Genomic DNA, 20,509 nt, shown 5'->3' on the forward strand with positions numbered 1-20,509 from the left:
GAAGTACCTAACGAAAACAAGAGGTGCGAGTTGAAGGTGGGGACGGGGGGGGGGGGGAGAGATTATGCAGTCTGGGCTGTGGGTCCATTTGGGTGCTAGGAGTCTGAATGCTCAGGGAAGACAGAAGCAGATAAACGCATAATTGCAATGATTGATTGATTGATTGATTGATAATAAGTAGTGGTCCAAATTTGTTTGTATTGCCAAGCTGAGTGCTCTTAAACCAGCTTCACTTAACCGCAGCGACATTGTCATGTACCCGGACCAGACTGTCTACAAAGCATCGTGACTTCATAAAAACACTATGTGATCCCTGATTGTCTAGGTTCACTCTAGAAAAGAGAAAGAAGCCAAAGCAAACAGGGGGAGGTAGGTAATGATGAAATGACAGCAAGTTAAGGAAACCAATGGCAGCAAGGTAGCAAAGTGAAGATTCACATTAAATTAGGCAGAAGGTGGGATATGTAGGAGGGAAGTCTGCATTAGGTGAAGTCTTGGGGTTATTTCAGACTCAAAGCTGTCCATTGAGGCACAGGTTAATTCTGCGTCCAGGGTAGCTCCATCTGGGACATCGCTTAAAACTCTACCTGCCTGCGCACTGTCTTGCCAGAGGGGCGCATGCTCTGGTTATCTCCCGCTTGGACTACTGCAATGTGCTTTACGTGGGGCTACCTTTGAAGGTGACTCGGAAACTACAACTAATCCAGAATGTGGCAGCTGGACTGGTGACTGGGAGTGGCCGCCGAGACCGTACAACGCCGGTCCTGAAAGACCTACATTGGCTCCCAGTTTGTTTCCGGGCACAATTCAAAGTGTTGGTGCTGACTTTTAAAGCCCTAAATGGCCTCAGCCCAGTATACCTGAAGGAGCATCTCCACCCCCGAACACTGTCCTCCGAGGGTCTTCTGCTGGTTCCCTCACTGCGAAAAGCGAAGTTACATGGAACCAGGCAGAGGGCCTTCTCGGTAGTGGCCCCCTCCCTGTGGAACGCCCTCCCTTCAGAAGTCAAGGAAATAAACAACTATCTGACTTTAAGAAGACATCTGAAGGCAGCCCTGCTTAAGGAAGTTTCTAATGCTTGAAGTTTTATCACGTTTTTACTATTCTGCTAGGAGCCGCCCAGAGTGGCTGGGGCAACCCAGCCAGATGGGTGGGGTATAAATAATAAAATTGTTGTTGTCGTCGTCATCTAGGGCAGCAGCTCATTGCACATAAACAATTTTTTTTATTGTTGTATTTTTCCTCTTGAGTTTTTAGGGGAGACCTCTCACAGCCAGGATCTCTCTGCTGCTTGGCTTATGGAAGATGACAAGATCACAACCCTAAAACCGGCATCTACGTTCCTATTGGGTTTAATCAATTATCTGAGACAAACCATTGCTTGCAAACTAAACGCTAGATACTCTCAACATTATAACTCAAGTCTACGTGAGGTAGCAGCAGGAGGATTCTTTATTTATTTTTAATCTTCTCCTACCTGACAGTTATGTGGAGTTTTAAATTAGATATGCACACCACAAATGGATGGAGTGCAATACAGCATTATTTCCTCCAGATTACTGAACGATGGAAGATTGCTAAAGCTGTCAATCTTTAAACCGAAATCCTATTAGGAAATTACATGCTATCTGCAATGGAGACTCTAAAGCTTAATGCTTTTAACTTGACTCTCCAGTTTTCTGGGTGTTTTCTGAATTTTTGCTACACAGTGCTGCAGTATTCCATGATCTGAAAAGCCGTGTTTATCTGACACGCAGATCACGTTAGGAACATAGGAAACTGCCTTTGTTTGGAGTCAGACCATTGGACCACCTGGTTCAATGCTGTCTACAATGACTGGCAAGCAGAGCTCAGCATCCCATTCCCATAATGACCAACCAAAATTATTATTATTATTATTATTATTATTATTATTATTATTATTATTATTTGTACCCCGCCCATCTGGCTGGGTTTCCCCAGCCACTCTGGGCGGCTTCCATAGAAACCAAAAATACACTAAAATATCACACATTAAAAACTTCCCTGAATAGGGCTGCCTTAAGATGTTTTCTGAATGTCACGTAGTTGTTTATTGCTTTGACATCTGATGGGAGGGCGTTCCACAGGGCGGGCGCCACTACTGAGAAGGCCCTCGGCGCTGGACCTCAGCGTCCGGGCAGAACGATGGGGGTGGAGACGCTCCTTCAGGTATACTGGGCCGAGGCCGTTTAGGGCTTTAAAGGTCAACACCAGCACTTTGAATTGTGCTCGGAAACGTACTGGGAGCCAATGTAGGTCTTACAAGACCGGTGTTATGTGGTCTGGGACCGCCCCCAGTCACCAGTCTAGCTGCCGCATTCTGGATTAGTTGTAGTTTCCGAGTCACCTTCAAAGGTAGCCCCACGCAGAGTGCATTGCAGTAGTCCAAGCGGGAGATAACTAGAGCATGCACCACTCTGGCGAGACAGATAGGGTCTCAGCCTACGTACCAGGTGGAGTTGGCAGACAGCTGCCAATGGGAAGCTCACAAGCAGAACAGAACTCTCCCACTACCAAGTGACTGGGATTCATAAAGCATTGCTGCCTCTAAAAGTGGACACAGAGGACAGCCATCGGGGTTAGTAGCCATTGATAGCCTGCGGGGACTGATCACAGAATTGCAGAGTTGGAAAGGACCGTGAGGGTCATCTAGTACAACCCCATATACTATTTTCCCCAATCTGGGGCTTGAATACACAACCCTGAGATGAAGTGTCTCATGACTTACCAACTGAGCTGTCATGTGGCAAGATCCACTGAGATGAGCAGCTTAGGATGCAGCCCATCTCTGGCTCAGCCAGCTGATTCCTGGCTCAACGAACCCCAACCCCAGTCCAGCCAAAGATATGCCAACGGATCTCGGCCCAGTATACCTGAAGGAGCACCTCCACCCCCATCGTCCAGCCCCGACACTGAGGTGCAGCTCCGAGGGCCTCCTGGCGGTTCCCTCACTGCGGGAAGTGAGGTTACAGGGAACCAGGCAGAGGGCCTTCTCGGTAGTGGCACCTGCCTGTGGAATGCCCTCCTATCAGATGTCAAGAAAATAAACAACCATCTGACTTTTAGAAGAAATCTGAAGGCTGCCCTGTATAGGGAAGTTTTTTAATGTTTGATGTTTTATTGTGTTTTTAATATTCTGTTGGGAGCCGCCCAGAGTGGTTGGGGAAACCTAGCCAGATGGGTGGGGTATAAATAACAAATTGTAATTGTTGTTGTTGTTATGTCCCATCCTGGCTTAGTCAAGGTTGATGAAAGCCCTAAAATGGGGTGTTCTGGGGGGTGGGACTTAGGCTGGATATCAGAATACCATTGAGCTTGGACACTTGACCTAGCAACCTGGCATACAGCTCTATTTTACAGGGATCCAGGCAGAGGGCCTTCTCAGTAGTGGCACCCGCCCTGTGGAATGCCCTCCCACCAGATGTCAAAGAGAACAACAACTACCAGACTTTTAGAAGACATCTGAAGGCAGCCCTGTTTATGGAAGTTTTTAATGTTTAACAGACCACTGTATTTTAATACTTTGTTGGAAGCCGCCCAGGGTGGCTGGGGAGACCCAGCCAGATGGGTGGGGTATAAATAATAAATTGTTGTTGTTGTTTTTGTTGTTGTTAATCAGAGGATTGTAGAATTGTGGAGTTGAAAGGGACACCAAGGGTCATCTAGTCCAACCCCCTGAAATGCAGGAATCCAGTCAACCTCCACTTAAATGCCTCCAACGAAGGAGAGGCTTGTTGGCCAGGCTGTGACTGAGCAGCAAACCTCACTGTTGAATGGGGTTTGAATCTGGTGTCTCTTTACATTGGCTTGTTTTACACCAGCTTCTTGTGCATAGGATTACTCCCTCTGTCTAACCTGTCAATCCTCTTTTAAACCACTCAAAGGCAGCAGGTCTTCGGGGTTTGGGGTAGCCGTCTCTCTCAGCTCCACCTTGAGACGGCAAGGTTGAAACTAGGAACTTCTGTGTGTAACTCATCTGCCGTAATCTCCCAACTTCTTTTTCATTCTGCCTATAATAACGATGAGGATAATAAAACTTGTCCCTAAAGTTTTACCCGTTGATTAATCAGCCCATTAAACCGAGCACAATTGTAAGGTTAAATACATATATACATACTTTAAAAATAAAACTGCTGGTATTGGCAGATGTTCTCTTTTTCCTTTCCTTGCTCTGAAATCTCTGAGTCAGATCTCTCTTATTCCTTCCGGAGCCAACTCGCTGGTCACGAATCGTTTGAGGTAACAGGTGCATAACCATTATCAGGCAGCATTTGGTTCCCATTTCAAATATGTGGGGGACTTTCCCATTCCTCTGGATATGATCCCAAACCACATCCCAGAGCTGCTGGTTATCCCTAGTAAAACATCCAGGCAGCTGTGAAAAGCGCTTTTGAACCATGTAAGAAGTAGCTCAGGCTGGATGTTCCTTTAGGCTATTTGGAAAGTCTGAGGGCAACCAAATGCAAAACAGCTGGGGGTGTGAAGAATAACTATAGAAAGCCACTTCCCCCCGAAGATAAGCTTGTGATAAGAATGGCCAGATTTGTCTGCAAAAATCAAAGCATGTTCCTCTGGATAAAATAGGCCCAAACTTTGGTCTCAGCTGGAAGCAAAGGAGGATCCCAGACTGATCCACAAACCATTGAAGGCCTGTGCTTAGATCTACAGTCGTACCTTGGAAGTCAAACGGAATCCGTTCCAGAAGTCTGTTCGACTTCCAAAAAGTCCAAAAACCAAATCGTGGCTTCCAATTGGCTGCAGGAAGCTCCTGCAGCCAATCAGAAGCTGCAGAAGCCCTGTCGGACGTCCGGGTTCCAAAGAACATTTGCAAACTGGAACAATCACTTCTGGGTTTGCAGTGTTCAGGAGCCAAAGTATCTGAGTTCCAGGCCATTCGAAAACCAAGGTACGACTGTTTGTTTGTTTTAAAAAATATGAACTGCAATCTCCAAACAGTATACAACCATAGAAGAGACATGACTAAAATATACAAGCCAATTAAAGAAAAGTTTGCAACCATAATTAAAAATAAAGATAATTAAATAGTCTAAGACCAGTTTTTCCTGTTGAGGTCAGTGAGGCTGAATTGGGCTTAGAGCCAATCATACTTTACTGAACTATGAAATCTACCAATAGCCTCTCTAGGCACATATCTGTTTATATTTAATCTCAATAAATCTTCAGCCTTGGTTCATGTTCCACCTTCCCCTGGTATGTGTTACGTCCCCCTTCTGAAAATGGCCAAGTTTGTACACCACAGTAAACCATAGCTAACACTGTACCATGAACGTGACTACAGAGCAGCTTTGACTCCTTGTTGCTCACGCTGGGAGGTAATAAACCACAATCCCTGCCTTGGTATCACATTCGAAACAGGGGTTGCAGTTTGCTTTGCCCTTCTGAAAACTGCCCAGTTTGCACACCATGATAAACCATGGTTAATGGTTTATTGCTGTGTTGTCTAACTCCTTTAAGTTCAAAGCACAATCCCTGGCGAAACATGATATCCAAGCAAACCATGATCTCCAAGTCCTGACTTTATGTCTACAGGTTGTGGTTTCTTGTGAGTCAAACCATGTTCCCAGGGTTTAGATGCAGTGCTAAACCACAGGCCATAGTTTGTATCTTCCAGGGCAAGCAGATGCAAAAACTGCTTGTGCATGGTAAAAACCATGCAAATATACATGTGCAAATATGGCTGAGATTTCTGACAGACAAGTCTATTTCTGGCCTCACTCACAATTGGGGTGGCTGCTCTTATCCACACAGAACGTTCCGGAAGGGGGCAACATCTTCCTTCCTCCAATCTGTCTTGTGACCTCATTAGAAAACATGCTTCGATCCGGAGCTATGGTAGTGGATTAAGAGGAGGGAGCAACTCCTTGACTCTTTGCTTTGTGTGTGAAATGTTTAAGGCTGGCGCTGACAATTGACCTCCAAGGGTTTTTTTTCCCCTATCTAGTACTATTCCCTCTGCATTCCCCCGCTGCCATGTTCAAGTTCCCTAGCTTTTTTCCTTTAGCAGGGCAGGATCGCTCGGTGCACTCCTTCAAAGGATTATTTCACCTGCTGCTCCTTGCTTAGCTGTTCCTAAAATATACCCAGGCCTTTTTTAAACACCTTTGCCTTCATCTCTCCCCGTTGTGCCTTCTGCTTGGAGGTTCTGTGCTATTTTCTTCCCTCTCTCCCAACTTCTATAGGCTTCATGGGGAGAGACCACAACTTAGCGATGTCAAAGGTCCCAGATTCCAAGCCCTTGTAGTACGTCTGGTTAAATATTCAAGTTGCAGGGCAGCCTGGGAAAGAGCTCGGGATGAGACTCTGGACACCTTCGTTGGAAGTTATGCTGAGCTGAGCACAGGAAAAGCTTGCCCCACTCACCGGCGGCTAGGCAGCCTGCCTTCCAAGTTCGTCCGTCCTGTGTCCCACTTTCTGTATCCATGCAAAAGTTGCTGTTGTTGTTTAGTTGTGTCCGACTCTTCATGACCCCATGGACCAGAGCACGCCAGGCACTCCTGTCTTCCACTGCCTTCCACAGTTTGGTCAAACTCATGCTGGTAGCTTCGAGAACATTGTCCAACCATCTTGTCCTCTGTTGTCCCCTTCTCCTTGTGCCCTCCATCTTTCCCAACATCAGGGTCTTTTCCAGGGAGTCTTCTCTTCTCATGAGGTGGTATTGGAGTCTCAGCTTCAGGATCTGTCCTTCCAGTGAGCACTCAGGACTGATTTCCTTAAGAATGGATAGGTTTGATCTTTTTGCAGTCCATGGGACTCTCCAGAGTCTCCTCCAGCACCATAATTCTAAAGCATCAATTATTTGGCAATCAGCCTTCTTTATGGTCCAGCTCTCACTTCCATACATCACTACTGTGAAAACCATAGCTTTAACTATACAGACCTTTGTGGGCAAGGTGATGTCTCTGCTTTTTAAGATGCTGTCTAGGTTTGCCATCGCCTTTCTCCCAAAGAGCAGGCCTCTTTTAATTTCGTGGCTGCTGTCACCATCTGCAGTGACCATGGAGCCCAAGAAAGTAAGAAAACAGGGAGCTGGGCCAGAAAGCTTCCCACTATATTCATTCATTGCTCCAGGCTTTTAAGCTGTGGTCCCTTTGGTCCTTATTGGTCCTTATTGGTCAGTGTGAGCAATGGGCGGCCTAGAATGGCATTTGGCAGGCTGGCCCTCTGCTTATTCTAACCTCCGTGTGCCCAACATCCTGCTGCCGTCGGATGGTTTCAGCTCAGGGTCGTTTGCTCCTTGCTTGTGTGTGCTGTGTTTGTTTTTCTTTCCTAATCCTTAAATTGAGGTAGATGGCAGAGAGGGAGGACATTGTTGTGTGCTGGGACTGCAGCCCAGGGCTTGCTGCGCTGTGGCTGGAAATCAGAAATCTTACAAACTTCTGGACAAAGCAGATCCTGCAACTTTCTAGCTAGCAAGCTTTTTTTTTTTTAAAGTAATTTTTATTGGGTTTTCACATTTTAAAAACACACAGAGATGAAAACAAAAACAAAACAAGTATAGTTTCATAACCTTACTTTCTTAACCCCACTCCCTGACTTCCCCCCACCCCCCCTTCATACATCCCAAATCCAATAATTAGCTCAGCAGGTTCTTATCTCTCTTCTTTAACATATTATTGTTATTTTTAAAATTAATTCTTATTACTTGGCCAAATTTTACTTGTCCAATTTTCTTATAAATATTAAGTCCTTTTCTAAGGTCGACCCAAATTCCCTTCCACGAATTTCCCCCTTTTTATATTGAATGTAGGTCATAATAGCCAAACACAAAAGTCATAAAAGTTTTAAAATTCTGTTCTCCCCTCCCTCCCTACCCCGGTTTCTGTCCCTTCCCAAATAAATGTCCACAAAACAATTCTTAGCCTGGATTCCTCGCATCAGAGGCCTTCAAATCTCTGTCACTCTCTCTGCCGGTTTTGTTGGTAGCCCTCTTTGTTGGTCCTCAGTTCTCGAAGGAGCTCTGGCACAGTCTCGTCAAATTTTCTTCCATCCAAAATACTTGGTAACAGCTGCTGCAACAAGCCAACTGATCTCCCATACTCAAAGAGGAAGCCCCAATCATATTTCTTGTTTCTTTTAAGTTCCAGTATTCCAAGTGTTCCATGGGCTTCCTCTTTCCACTTTTGCATCTTTCGCAGATTGGTAATCCCAAGGTCTTCTTCTTTATGTTCTAGCAGTGTAGGCTTCAGATCGGTACTCTCCTGTAGTTTCTTAACTCCTTCTTCCCTCTCCTCCAGTTCCAAAAAAGTCTCCTCTGGTTCAGCTGCAGATTTTGTTTCAGTCAGATCCTTTATGCATTCAGCAGGGTTGCTTGTTTTAGAGTTCAAGGTTATAAGTTGTTTGTTCATAGCCATGCTTTGCTCTTGCAGTATTCCCACGAGAAGAAACATTCTTTCTATCTCTGCCTGTAATTTTCCATCTGTAGCCATTGTAATGTTTCAAAGTTTCCCCTAGGGGGGTTCTAGTTACTTAATAGTCCTTTCCCAACAATCTGTTGCTTTGTTATTTGTAACTACTTTGTTCCCAAGCACTTTAATTCAAATATAGCAAATTTAGTCCAGAGAGATGTTAAACAATAAAAATTTTTAACTTTAACTGCCCGTTTGACAGCTCCTTTGACAGCTGTCAAACTACTTGTTCCTTTTCCTCCAGCTCACACACAGGGGCACTCCCGGGTCGGGGGGGGGGGGGGAGGTTAGACAAAAGCTTCTAAAGTTCAACTCTTACTCTCCAGCACAAATCTTCTTCTGTCAAATTCGTGGAATTAATGTCTTTTAACTCGTGCCAAAAAAAACAGAAGATCCCTCCACCTTAGTTCTCCGATCCTTGCTTTAAATCTTTTGTAAATAGAGGGGGTGTGGACTTCCCTTTAGCACATCCCCCGGTCGTACCAAATTTAAAGGTAAAAATTTTAAAGTCCAAATTCCATTCTACTCACGGGTTATTTCAAGTCCAAATTTCAGGGAAAAAAGTCAGCGCTCTCCGGCCATGGCTCGCGGCTTCGCTCCACTGCAGTAGCGGTCTACTCACAGCACCACGCCACTCTTCGTACCCTCTCCGTAGCCTTTAAAAAGGCTCTTCATGGGTCGGGGGGGGGCGCTCTAGCAAGCAAGCTTTTCAGGCCCAGAACTTTGCTCACAGTTTAGCATTAGGTTTGCATTGCGCTGCACAGGCATGCATAAAAGTCCTCCATCATAGGTAAAAGGTAAAGGGACCCATGGACATAGGCGACTATGGGGTTGTGGGGCTCATCTCGCTTTCAGGCCGAGGGAGCTGGCGTTTCTCCACAGACAGCTTTCTGGGCCATGTGGCCAGCATGACTAAACCGCTTCTGGTGCAACGGGACACCATGACGGAAACCAGAGTGCATGGAAACACCGTTTACCTTCCCACCGCAGCGATACCTATTTATCTACTTGCACTGTTGTGCTTTTGAACTGCTAGGTTTGCAGGAGCTGGGACAGAGCAACAGGGCGCGGGTGGCACTGTGGTCTAAATCACTGAGTCTCTTGGGCTTGCCGATCAGAAGGTTGGTGGTTCGAATCCCCACGACGGGGTGAACCTCAATCATATAGGCTGCATGAATCACTATAAGCATTTCTGCACCCGTAGGACATTGAATGACAGAATCACCAAGTTGGAAGGTACCCCAAACATGATCTAATCCAACTCCCTGCAATGCGGGAATATCAACAAAAGCATCCATGAGAGATGGACATCCAACCTCTACTTAAAAACCTCCAAGGAATGAGAGTCCACCAGCTCTCCACTCCATTCCACAGCTCTTACTGTCAGGAAGTTCTTCCTGATGTTTAGCTAGAATCTCCTTTCTTGCAACTTGAAACCATTGGTTTGGATCCTAGCCTCCAGAGCAAGAGAAAACAAGCTTTCCCTCTCTTCCATGTAACAACCTTGAAGATATTTGAGGATGCAAGTGGCACCGTGGGTTAAACCACAGAGCCTAGGACTTGCCGATCAGAAGGTCGGCAGTTCAAATCCCCGCAACGGGGTAAGCTCCCGTTGCTTGGTCCCTGCTCCTGCCAACCTAGCAGTTCGAAAGCACAAAGTACAAGTAGATAAATAGGCAGGAAGGTAAACGGCGTTTCCGTGTGCTGCTCTGGTTCGCCAGAAGTGGCTTAGTCATGCTGGCCACATGACCCGGAAGCTGTACGCCAGCTCCTTCGGCCAATAAAGCGAGATGAGCGCCGCAACCCCAGAGTCGGCCTCGTCTGGACCTAATGGTCAGGGGTCCCTTTACCTTTACTTATCCTGTCTCCTCTCAGCCACCTCTTTTCCAGGCTCCTTCAACCATTCCTCATAAGGCTTGGTTTTTAACAAGTTGCCATTGTGATTGTGTTCCATACTGCAAAAGGAAGTATGAAAAATAGACCTGCTCTGTGGCCATGCAAAAGTTGGGAGCGTGAGATCCAAGCTTGTTTTCGAAACACTAAACTACGGTTTACTGTTGCTTCTGAACACAGCCATTGCCTAACATTCACGTGCTCCTTCCTGTTTCACAGCCCTTTAAGTTCCTCCATGATGTAAAGGTAAAGGGACCCCTAACCATTAGGTCCAGTCGTGATTGACTCTGGGGTTGCGGCGCTCATCTCGCTTTATTGGCCGAGGGAGCCGGCGTACAGCTTCCGGGTCATGTGGCCAGCATGACTAAGCCACTTCTGGCGAACCAGAGCAGCGCATGGAAATGCCGTTTACCTTCCTGCCGGAGTGGTACCTATTTATCTACTTGCACTTTGTTGTGCTTTCGAACTGCTAGGTTGGCAGGAGCAGGGACTGAGCAACGGGAGCTCACCCCGTTGCGGGGATTCGAACTGCTGACCTTCTTATCGGCAAGTCCTAGGCTCTGTGGTTTAACCCACAGTGCCACCCGCATCCCTCCTCCATGATGTAGTCATCTTTTAAAAAAAAAAAAGTTAGGAAAAAAAGCAAGGGACAGAAAATGACTTGTTTCCCCACCGTTGATTACATTGTACAAGCAGTAAACCTGCGTTCTGCGCCACTGTGCCAATGGCCCACTTCAATTAACATGCCAGCATGGTGCGTATTTCTTCCTTCTTTAAAAAGCCCTAAGGTGATCTTGCAATGTGCTCTGCATCTAAATCACCTGAGGTCTGAGGTTAATGTCCGCAGCGCACAACTCATTAGCTGCGCATTACTGTCCAAGCCAACCCCCCTCCCCTCAACTAACATGATTGATCCAACCACATGCTTAGTCCTGGGACTCGTTCTCAAATGAGAGTTTATTGCAAAAGGAAAGGTCAGCACCTTTGCAGAATGTTCTTTCCGATACATGTTGCAAGCGTTTGCTTTTCGAACTAATCACCGGGGGAAGGGCGGAATGACAACTAATACAGAGCCTCATTAAAAATTGAGAAGAGAGACAGGGAAGGGAGAAAAAGGAAGCTCTGGTGCGGCCAGTTCCTTTCTTCTTACCTCTGCTTGAGAATATTTTATGCTGCAATAAGCCTTACACCACAACAGATGCTTTGTCCACCTAACCCAATGGCTGCAGCTCTTATGGGTCTCAGACAGGACACTTAATCCATTTAGGGGAGGGACAGCAGGTCTGTGGTAAGAGCATCTTTTCGGTGTGCAGCAGGACCCAAATTCAATCCCCAACATCTTTGGGTAGGGCTAGGAGAGACTGCTGCTGAAAATCCTAGAATTGCTACCGGTATAATAATAATAATAATAATAATAATAATAATAATAATAATAATAATTTATTATTTATACCCCGCCTATCTGGCTGGGTTTCCCCAGCCACTCTGGGCGGCTTCCAACCGAATATTAAAACAATACAGCATCAGACATTAAAAACTTCCCTAAACACGGCCGCCTTCAGTTGTCTTTTAAAAGTAAAATAGTTGTTTATTTCTTTGACATCTGGTGGGAGAGCGTTCCACAGGGTGGGCACCACTACCAAGAAGGCCCTCTGCCTGGTTCCTTGTAACTTAGCTTCTCGCAATGAGGGAACCACCAGAAGGCCCTCGGAGCTAGACCTCCATGTCCGGGCTGGATGATGGGGGTGGAGATGCTCCTTCAGGTATACTGGGCCGAGGCCGTTTAGGGCTTTAAAGGTCAGCACCAACACTTTGAATTGTGCTCGTAAATGTACTGGGAGCCAATGAAGATCTTTCAGGACTGGTGTAAGCAACATTGAGCTGGACAGACCAGTGGTCTGACTCAGTGTAAGGAAACTTCCTATGCTCTTGCAGGTTACATGCTGGTCATATTGTCATGGACTGGTTGGATGCAGAGGAATGGTGGAAGGAACCAGCTGGGAAACTGCCAGGGGAAGAAGGCTCTGAGCCTAGGGACTGGTGGTGGGTCAACGAAGAGGGAGAAGCCTGGGAGGAGGAGGTGTAGGAAGCAGAAGAGGTAACAGGGCTTAGTGAGCAGAGAGAGTCTGTGGCAGAAGGAAGTCCAGAAGAAGAAGCTGAAGCAGGAGAGAAAGGAGGCCAAGAGGCAGAGGTGGGTCAGGATGGTGAAGAAATACAGGTGTCTTCCTCTGCTGCTGCAACTAAGCTCCTTTCCCTCCCTCGTCTGCCAGAACCAGAAGAGGCATGAAGAGGATGGAGGGAAGATTGGTGACACAGTCTCCGATTATTTGAGGGGGAAACCCTGGAGAGGAGGGGACTTAAAGCAAGGTCTAAGCTGCAATGCTTCAAAGCATCTTTGTAAATAAGACGATGGGTCTTCTTTTTACTAGGTGACATTTGCAGTGTGACTTGAATTACTACTGAAGCGTTGCACGTGAAACATTTATACCTTTCTTTCTTTTTTTAACAAAAACTGCAAATGAAACTGTGATCCAATTACCATTTGGGTAGTGATCGGTTGCTGTTCTTCAAGGCACATGGAACAACATGGGGAATCATGCATATGTAGAGCCCAATTTTAGCCATGAACATGGAACTCATCAGAAATCTTGGAAAACTGAGACAGCTTGAAAATTGTCCCAGTATGCTGTACACAACCTGCTTTTTGAACAATTGGAAGCACCCCATATTATAGTTACCAGTGGCAGTCACATGTAGATAACCACACTGAACCAAAGACTCTGTGGGAAAGGACTAAATATGGGTTTTAAATGAACAAACCGTAGCAATCCTGTATGGCTGGATTGCTCTTTACAGCAAAATCTGCCTAAACTTGTCAGGTTCTTCTCTGAAGTCCCAAGAGCTAGAATCCTGCGTTTTTGGTTTTTTTAAAGCATAAAAGTCATAGCCTTGTAAAGAATCAAAGAATCATAGCCTTGCAAAGAATCCAATTTGTTTCAGGGGTCCCGGGGAGCACTTGCAAGAATAACAAACCAACACCCAAGTTTATTTGTGGTAAGTAACTCCTGGCACTTCGTCACAAGATCAGAAGCAGTGACCTCCAAGGAAAAAGTGAAGGGCGCAGGTTGTTTCAAGTTGGAACGCCAAACATGAGGTGCATACCACACAAAGGGCACCCCAGCCCCAAGCACTACCAAGTGTTATGAAAGCATCACACATTGGCATCGGCTTTCAATTCTGGGTCCTGTCCAAGATCCATGCCTCTTAAAGCCCTAAATGGGCAAAGAGCTCAATATCCACTGGGACCAACTTTCTCTTGCTAAGCTTCTGTCTTAATCAAGAATGCTGAGTCCGTGGACCCAGGGCAGGGAGAACAGCTGAGGTACCTTGAAGTGCCCATGCCATCGTTGCTAAATATACTGCCACCACCTCCAACCGAGCAGTTGATCACGACAGAATAGAATGCCTGCTGTCCTGAGCATTAATGCAGCAACAGCACATTGCATTTCATGGACGGACAGCCAAAAGCCAATTGGGATTTGCAAAATGTTACTCAAGTGGAGCCCCATTCTCTTCCATAAAGCGGCCTTTGCCCCAACCGGCTGTTTTGGAGTACAACTCGCATCAGCCTCAGCCAACACAGCCGGGCTGGCGCTGATGCGAGTTGAAGTTCAAAGCAGCAGCTGGAGGTAACCAGCTTAGGCAAATTTTGGCATGAGGAGTTCGCCGTTTTGCTTCTAAGAGGAGGTGGAAACCATGATGCAGGGAGCTGGGGAAAAGCCTATCATGAACAAAGAGTCTCCAACCCTTAGAAAAAGATGTTCAGATGTGGGGGTAATTTGAACTTATCCATAGGAGGCCCTAGATGAAATCCCACAGTGCCTTGAAAACATCTGGAAGAACTATGGGAGCAAAGGTCAGGGTCAATTGTACAGCGATCAAAGTGATCAAGGCAGTAGAGCGAGACCCCTGTGAGGAAAAGGTGCAGCGCCTGGGACTTCAGGCAAGCCAGAGGTGATATGAAGGAACCTTATAAAATTATACATGGCATGGAAACAGTGGGAACAGAAAAGCTCTTCTTCCTCTCCTGTGTCACTAGAGCTTGTGTGCGTGCAACGAAGCTGAAGGTTGGAAGATTCAGCAAAGTACCTCAATGGAACTTGTTCCCAAAGGTGGCAGTGATGGCGACCCCACTTGGGCTGCTTAAAAAAGAGGATTTGACAAATTTGTTTGTCCCGAACCCACAGAATACCTGGCAGAAAGTTCCCACTGGTGTACACAGCCCCCAAAAGCAACATCTCAGAGAGCTCCTGGAACAACCAAGCTGTGGTCCATCAACACGGGCAGCTGGGCAGACACGGCACCTCTGTTCTGCTTCCCTTTTATACCTTGCATGCCGATTGCCACATCTGGGCTTGACGAGGCCCATGACCCACACCTATCCTGAGTCTACTCCAGCTGGGGAAGCTGAGAGGGGGGCCCTTGCCTGCCTCAGCCTCCTGGAGCGCCCTTCTCGCTTCTCCCTCAGAATGCTCAGAAGGTAAAAAGTAAAGGACCCCTTGATGGGGGTCCAGTCAAAGGTGACTATGAGGTCCGTTTGTCCACAGACAGCTTTCTGGGTCATGTGTCCAGCATGACTGAACTGCTTCTGGTGCAATGGGACACTGACGGAAACCAGGGCACATAGAAACACCATTTACCTTCCCGCCATAGCAGTACCTATTTATCTACTTGCACTGGTGTGCTTTGAAACTGCTAGGTTGGCAGAAGCTGGGACAGAGCAACGGAAGATCACCCTGTCGCGGGGATTTGAACTGCTGAACTTCTGAGCGGCAAGCCCAAGAGGGAAGGCCTGTGGACAGAATGAGGAACTTGTTACCTTTTCTGCGAGCCAGCCAAGGTGCCTGATCTCTCGAGCTCCAGCAATTCCTGCTTTGCCCAGCTGATCTTTGACCTCCGAGATGGCCTTAGGAATGAGATCGCTGACGCAGGAGTGGATGGAGTGGAACCAGGCCTGCGCTGTTGCGGAATCCTTACTCCTTAGAACCAGGGTGTGCCTGGCATCTGGTGAATGAACTTCTACAAGCCTGCGGGAGAGAAAAAAGCAGAATCAGGATAACGGCTGGAGGTTTAGTCTAAAAATATTTAGGATGGCTATCACAAAGCAGCCCAATCCTATGAACCTTGCTAAAATACAAGCATTAAATATCCATCCATCTATCTATCTATCTATCTATCTATCTATCTATCTATCTATCTATCATCTCACTGCAGGTCATGTTTTGTGCAAATTGCACTATTATATTCTAATAGACTATTCAATATTACTTTACAAGTCGTTCCACTTTAAAGTTATGTTTTATTATGATATATATTCTAATAGCGGGTGGCGCTGTGGGTAAAACCTCAGCGCCTAGGACTTGCCGATTGCATGGTCGGAGGTTCAAATCCCCGCGGCGGGGTGCGCTCCCGTCGTTCGGTCCCAGCGCCTGCCAACCTACAGGTTGGAAAGCACCTCCAGGTGCAAGTAGATAAATAGGGACCGCTTACCAGCGGGAAGGTAAACGCCGTTCCGTGTGCTGCGCTGGCTCGCCAGATGCAGCTTGTTACGCTGGCCACGTGACCCGGAAGTGTCTGCGGACAGCGCTGGCTCCCGGCCTATAGAGTGAGATGAGCGCACAACCCTAGAGTCTGTCAAGGCTGGCCCGTACGGGCAGGGGTACCTTTACCTTTACCTTTATATTCTAATAGACTATTCAATATTACTTTACAAGTCGTTCCACTTTAAAGTTATGTTTTATTATGATTTTTCGTATTGTATCGGATTATTAGAAGGGGTGTGCGTTCTTTATTGCATATTTTGTTGCTGCAAACTGCCTTGTGTATAAAGGTAGGCTGTATACAAATTAAAAAGCAAAAAGAAATGAAAATACCGCAGGGTGTGGGTCGCGAAGTTTAAATTCTAGTTAGCAAAGTGAAGAGGAAACAAACAAGCCACGAATTATCACCGGCTGGTTGTGGTTGGCTTGAATTAACTAGAACTTGAACAGAACTGGATGTGCTTTGTTCAAAAGCAGAAATGAAAGTTTTCAGCTTCTGTACCTTGTACTCAAGAGTAGAGAGCCCACCAGGCCAGCAATCGCTGCAGCTCACAGAAGAGGAAAACATGGGAACTCTCCTCAATGTGCAAGAAGAACCCTGAGCACTTGAGGAAATTGTTGTTATTGGGGAGTGTGTCCAAATAGCAAAGAATACGCTAAAGACAACAAAATGAACTGGACTCCTTGGCAGGTTTTGAATAATCACGTACAAATTTATTGGGTTAATATGGTGGATAGATAATATAAGGATGTATACAATTTTACAATATGCAGAGAACAATATGAGTTGAGAAATCAGAGAGAGGAGCCGAGGGAAGTCTTGGAGGGGAGGGCGGGAGGGGGAAAGGGGGAGGAAATAATGAAGGTGATTCGTATTGATGATTTGTTATGTTGCAATTGTTAATAAAAAAATAAAAAAACAAATAGCAAAGAATATGCTAGACTTAATGTACGTGGTGCTTTACAGAATGACATGTGCAAACACAGAAGGTCACTGCCTGCAAGGCATTTACAGGTGAACTTTTGACAAGTGAGAGGAACCATAGAATCACAGAATTGTAGAGTTGGAAGGGACCCTGAGGATTATCTTGTCCAAACCTCTGCAATGCTGGAATATGCAGCTGTCCCATACGGGGATCGAACCTGCAACCTTGACATTACCAGCACCATGCTCTAACCAACTGAGCTATCCAGGCATCAATAACAAACACCACTATTGGCTAGTAGCAGGTGTCCAGGACTTCAGGCAGCGTCTCCATAGAATCATAGTCATAGAGTTGGAAGAGACCACAAGGGCCATCGAGTCCAACCCCCTGCCAAGCAGGAAACACCATCAGAGCACTCCTGACATATGGTTGTCAAGCCTCTGCTTAAAGACCTCCAAAGGAGACTCCACCACACTCCTTGGCAGCAAATTCCACTGTCGAACAGCTCTTACTGTCAGGAAGTTCTTCCTAATGTTTAGGTGGAATCTTCTTTCTTGTAGTTTGGATCCATTGCTCCGTGTCCGCTTCTCTGGAGCAGCAGAAAACAACCTTTCTCCCTCCTCTATGTGACATCCTTTTATATATTTGAACATGGCTATCATATCACCCCTTAACCTCCTCTTCTCCAGGCTAAACATGCCCAGCTCCCTTAGCCGTTCCTCATAAGGCATCGTTTCCAGGCCTTTGACCATTTTGGTTGCCCTCCTCTGGACATGTTCCAGTTTGTCAGTGTCCTTCTTGAACTGTGGTGCCCAGAACTGGACACAGTACTCCAGGTGAGGTCTGACCAGAGCAGAATACAGTGGCACTATTACTTCCCTTGATCTAGATGCTATACTCCTATTGATGCAGCCCAGAATTGCATTGGCTTTTTTAGCTGCCACGTCACACTGTTGGCTCATGTCAAGTTTGTGGTCAACCAAGACTCCTAGATCCTTTTCACATGTACTGCTCTCAAGCCAGGTGTCACCCATCTTGTATTTGTGCCTCTCATTTTTTTTGCCCAAGTGCAATACTTTACATTTCTCCCTGTTAAAATTCATCTTGTTTGTTTTAGCCCAGTTCTCTAATCTGTCAAGGTTGTTTTGAAGTGTGATCCTGTCCTCTGGGGTGTTAGCCACCCCTCCCAGTTTGGTGTCATCTGCAAATTTGATCAGGATGCCCTTGAGTCCATCATCCAAGTCGTTGATAAAGATGTTGAATAAGACCGGGCCCAAGACAGAACCCTGTGGCACCCCACTAGTCACTCTTCTCCAGGGTGAAGAGGAACCATTGATGAGCACCCTTTGGCTTCGGTCAGTCAGCCAGTTACAAATCCACTGAGTGGTAGCATAGTCAAGACCGCATTTTACCAGCTTCTTTACAAGAATATCATGGGGCACCTTGTCAAATGCCTTGCTGAAATCAAGGTAGGCTACATCCACTGCGTTCCCTTCATCTACCAGACTTGTAATTCTGTCAAAAAACGAGATCAGGTTCGTCTGACATGACTTATTTTTCAGAAATCCATGCTGACTATTGGTGATCACAACATTCCTTTCTAGGTGCTCACAGACTGTTTGCTTAATGATCTGCTCCAGAATCTTCCCTGGTATTGATGTCAGACTGACTGGGTGGTAATTATTTGAGTCCTCTCTTTTCCCCTTTTTGAAAATAGGGACAACATTTGCCCTCCTCCAGTCTGCCGGGACTTCGCCTGTTCTCCAGGAATTCTCAAAGATGACTGCCAGTGGTTCTGAGATCACATCTGCCAGTTCTTTTAATACTCTTGGATGCAGTTCATCTGGCCCTGGAGACTTGAATCCATCTAAACTAGCCAAGTATTCTTGTACTATCTCCTTAGTTATTCTGGGCTGTGTTTCCTCTGCTGAATCATTTGCTCCAAATTCTTCAGGTCGGGCATTGTTTTCTTTATCGGAGAAGACTGAGGCAAAGAAGGCATTGAGGAGTTCAGCCCTTTCTGTGTCCCCTGTTTGCATTTCACCATCTTCTCCTCTGAGTGACCCCACTGTTTCTTTGTTCTAACTTTTGCTACGAACATACTCATAAAAGCCTTTTTTGTTGCTTTTAACCTCTCTAGCAAGCAAGCCTGAGTTCATTCTGTGCTTTAGCTTTTCTGACTTTGTGTCTACACGTGCTGGCTATTTGTTTGAATTCCTCTTTGGTGGTTTCCCCCCTTTTCCATTTTTTGTACACATCCTTTTTTAATCTTAACTCAGTTAAAAGTTCTTTAGATAGCCACCCTGGCTTCTTTAGGCACCTTCCATGTTTCCGTCTCATTGGTATTGCCTGAAGTTGTGCTTTTACTATCTCCCTCTTAACAAACTCCCAGCCATCATGAACTCCCTTTCCTTTTAGTATTACTGTCCATGGGATCTCACCCAGCACTTCCCTAAGTTTTATGAAGTCGGCTTTCTTAAAGTCAAGAAATTGAGTCCTAGTATGCTTGGCTGCTCCTTTCCGCTGTATAGTAAACTTCAGAAGAGCATGATCACTCAGTGCCTGGGATTGAACATGGGACCTTCTGCATGCAAACCAGATGCTCTCCCTGTGAGCTGTGGCCCTTCCACATACAGAAGATTTCCCTACCCATCCTGTCCGCATAAATACATTGATATGCTAGGCACGGTCGCTGAGGTGTCGCGCAAACGTTTGGCAAGCAAAGAGCATTTGCCAAACGGACGGGACAGCTCCGATTTGAAAATGGCTTAAAACGTGTTATGCTCTTTGGCAACCTGCCTTCTGAAAGGCAACATTATGTTTATCTGCTATTTGGCGATAAAAGTTCCCTTTTCCACTCTCCCTGGCCTAGAAATATTTCAGGCAGTGCCACAGCTGTGTTTATCCTCACACGCCACCACAGTTATGCAAACACAGCGTGCGGAATGGATTTCGATAAAACCCACACCAGCCCAAAGGAATGGCACATTTAAGCGCGAGGTGGCTGCCATGATACACACTCGGCCACGCACAGGAATGGTATCACATTTTCCCAGGGGCTGCTTGGCTAACTTCGCAAAAACAAAGAGTCCGAATTGCCAGTGGTCATTTCCCAGCATTCCTCCTTTCACTCCAAAATGCTTCCAGTCTCTGACATGCATTTAGCCCTCTCATAATCAGGCAAAGAGCCTAACAGGGCCTTGTTGCTCTCCCCATGGAAGTTTGGCTGGCACCTTCATGATACACTTTTAGGCGCCAGGCAATAAACAACTAACGTATTTTTCCCTCTATAAGACGCACCAGACCACAAGACGCACCTAGTTTTTGGAGGAGGAAAACAAGAAGGAAAAAAATTCTGAATCTCAGAAGACAGAACAGCAAGAGGGATCCCCTCTTGCTGTTCTGGCTTCTGGGATAGCTGCGCAGCCTGCATTCGCTCCATAAGATGCACACACATTTCCCCTTACATTTTAGGAAGGAAAAAGTGAGTCTTATAGAGCAAAAAATACGGTATTTTACTTTTAAAAGACAACTGAAGGTGTCCCTGTTTAGGGAAGTTTTTAAAGTCTGGTGCTGTATTGTTTTTAATATTCAGTTGGAAGCCACCCAGAGTATCTGGGGAAACCCAGTCAGATGGGTGGGG

General features: G+C 46.2%; 1 protein-coding gene across 1 annotated transcript in view; it reads right to left on the reverse strand.

Moving 5' to 3' along the window:
- SNTB1 (syntrophin beta 1) overlaps positions 1 to 20,509 on the reverse strand; it is a 110,544-nt gene that overhangs the window by 17,704 nt on the left and 72,331 nt on the right. Inside the window, exon 3 of the mRNA XM_079984353.1 lies at positions 15,220 to 15,427. Coding sequence (XP_079840479.1) covers positions 15,220 to 15,427 — 208 coding nt within the window. The remainder of the gene's footprint in view (positions 1 to 15,219; positions 15,428 to 20,509) is intronic.

The sequence above is a fragment of the Podarcis cretensis genome (assembly GCF_951804945.1).
Source record: "Podarcis cretensis genome assembly, chromosome: 7".
Taxonomy (NCBI): Eukaryota; Metazoa; Chordata; class Lepidosauria; order Squamata; family Lacertidae; genus Podarcis; species Podarcis cretensis.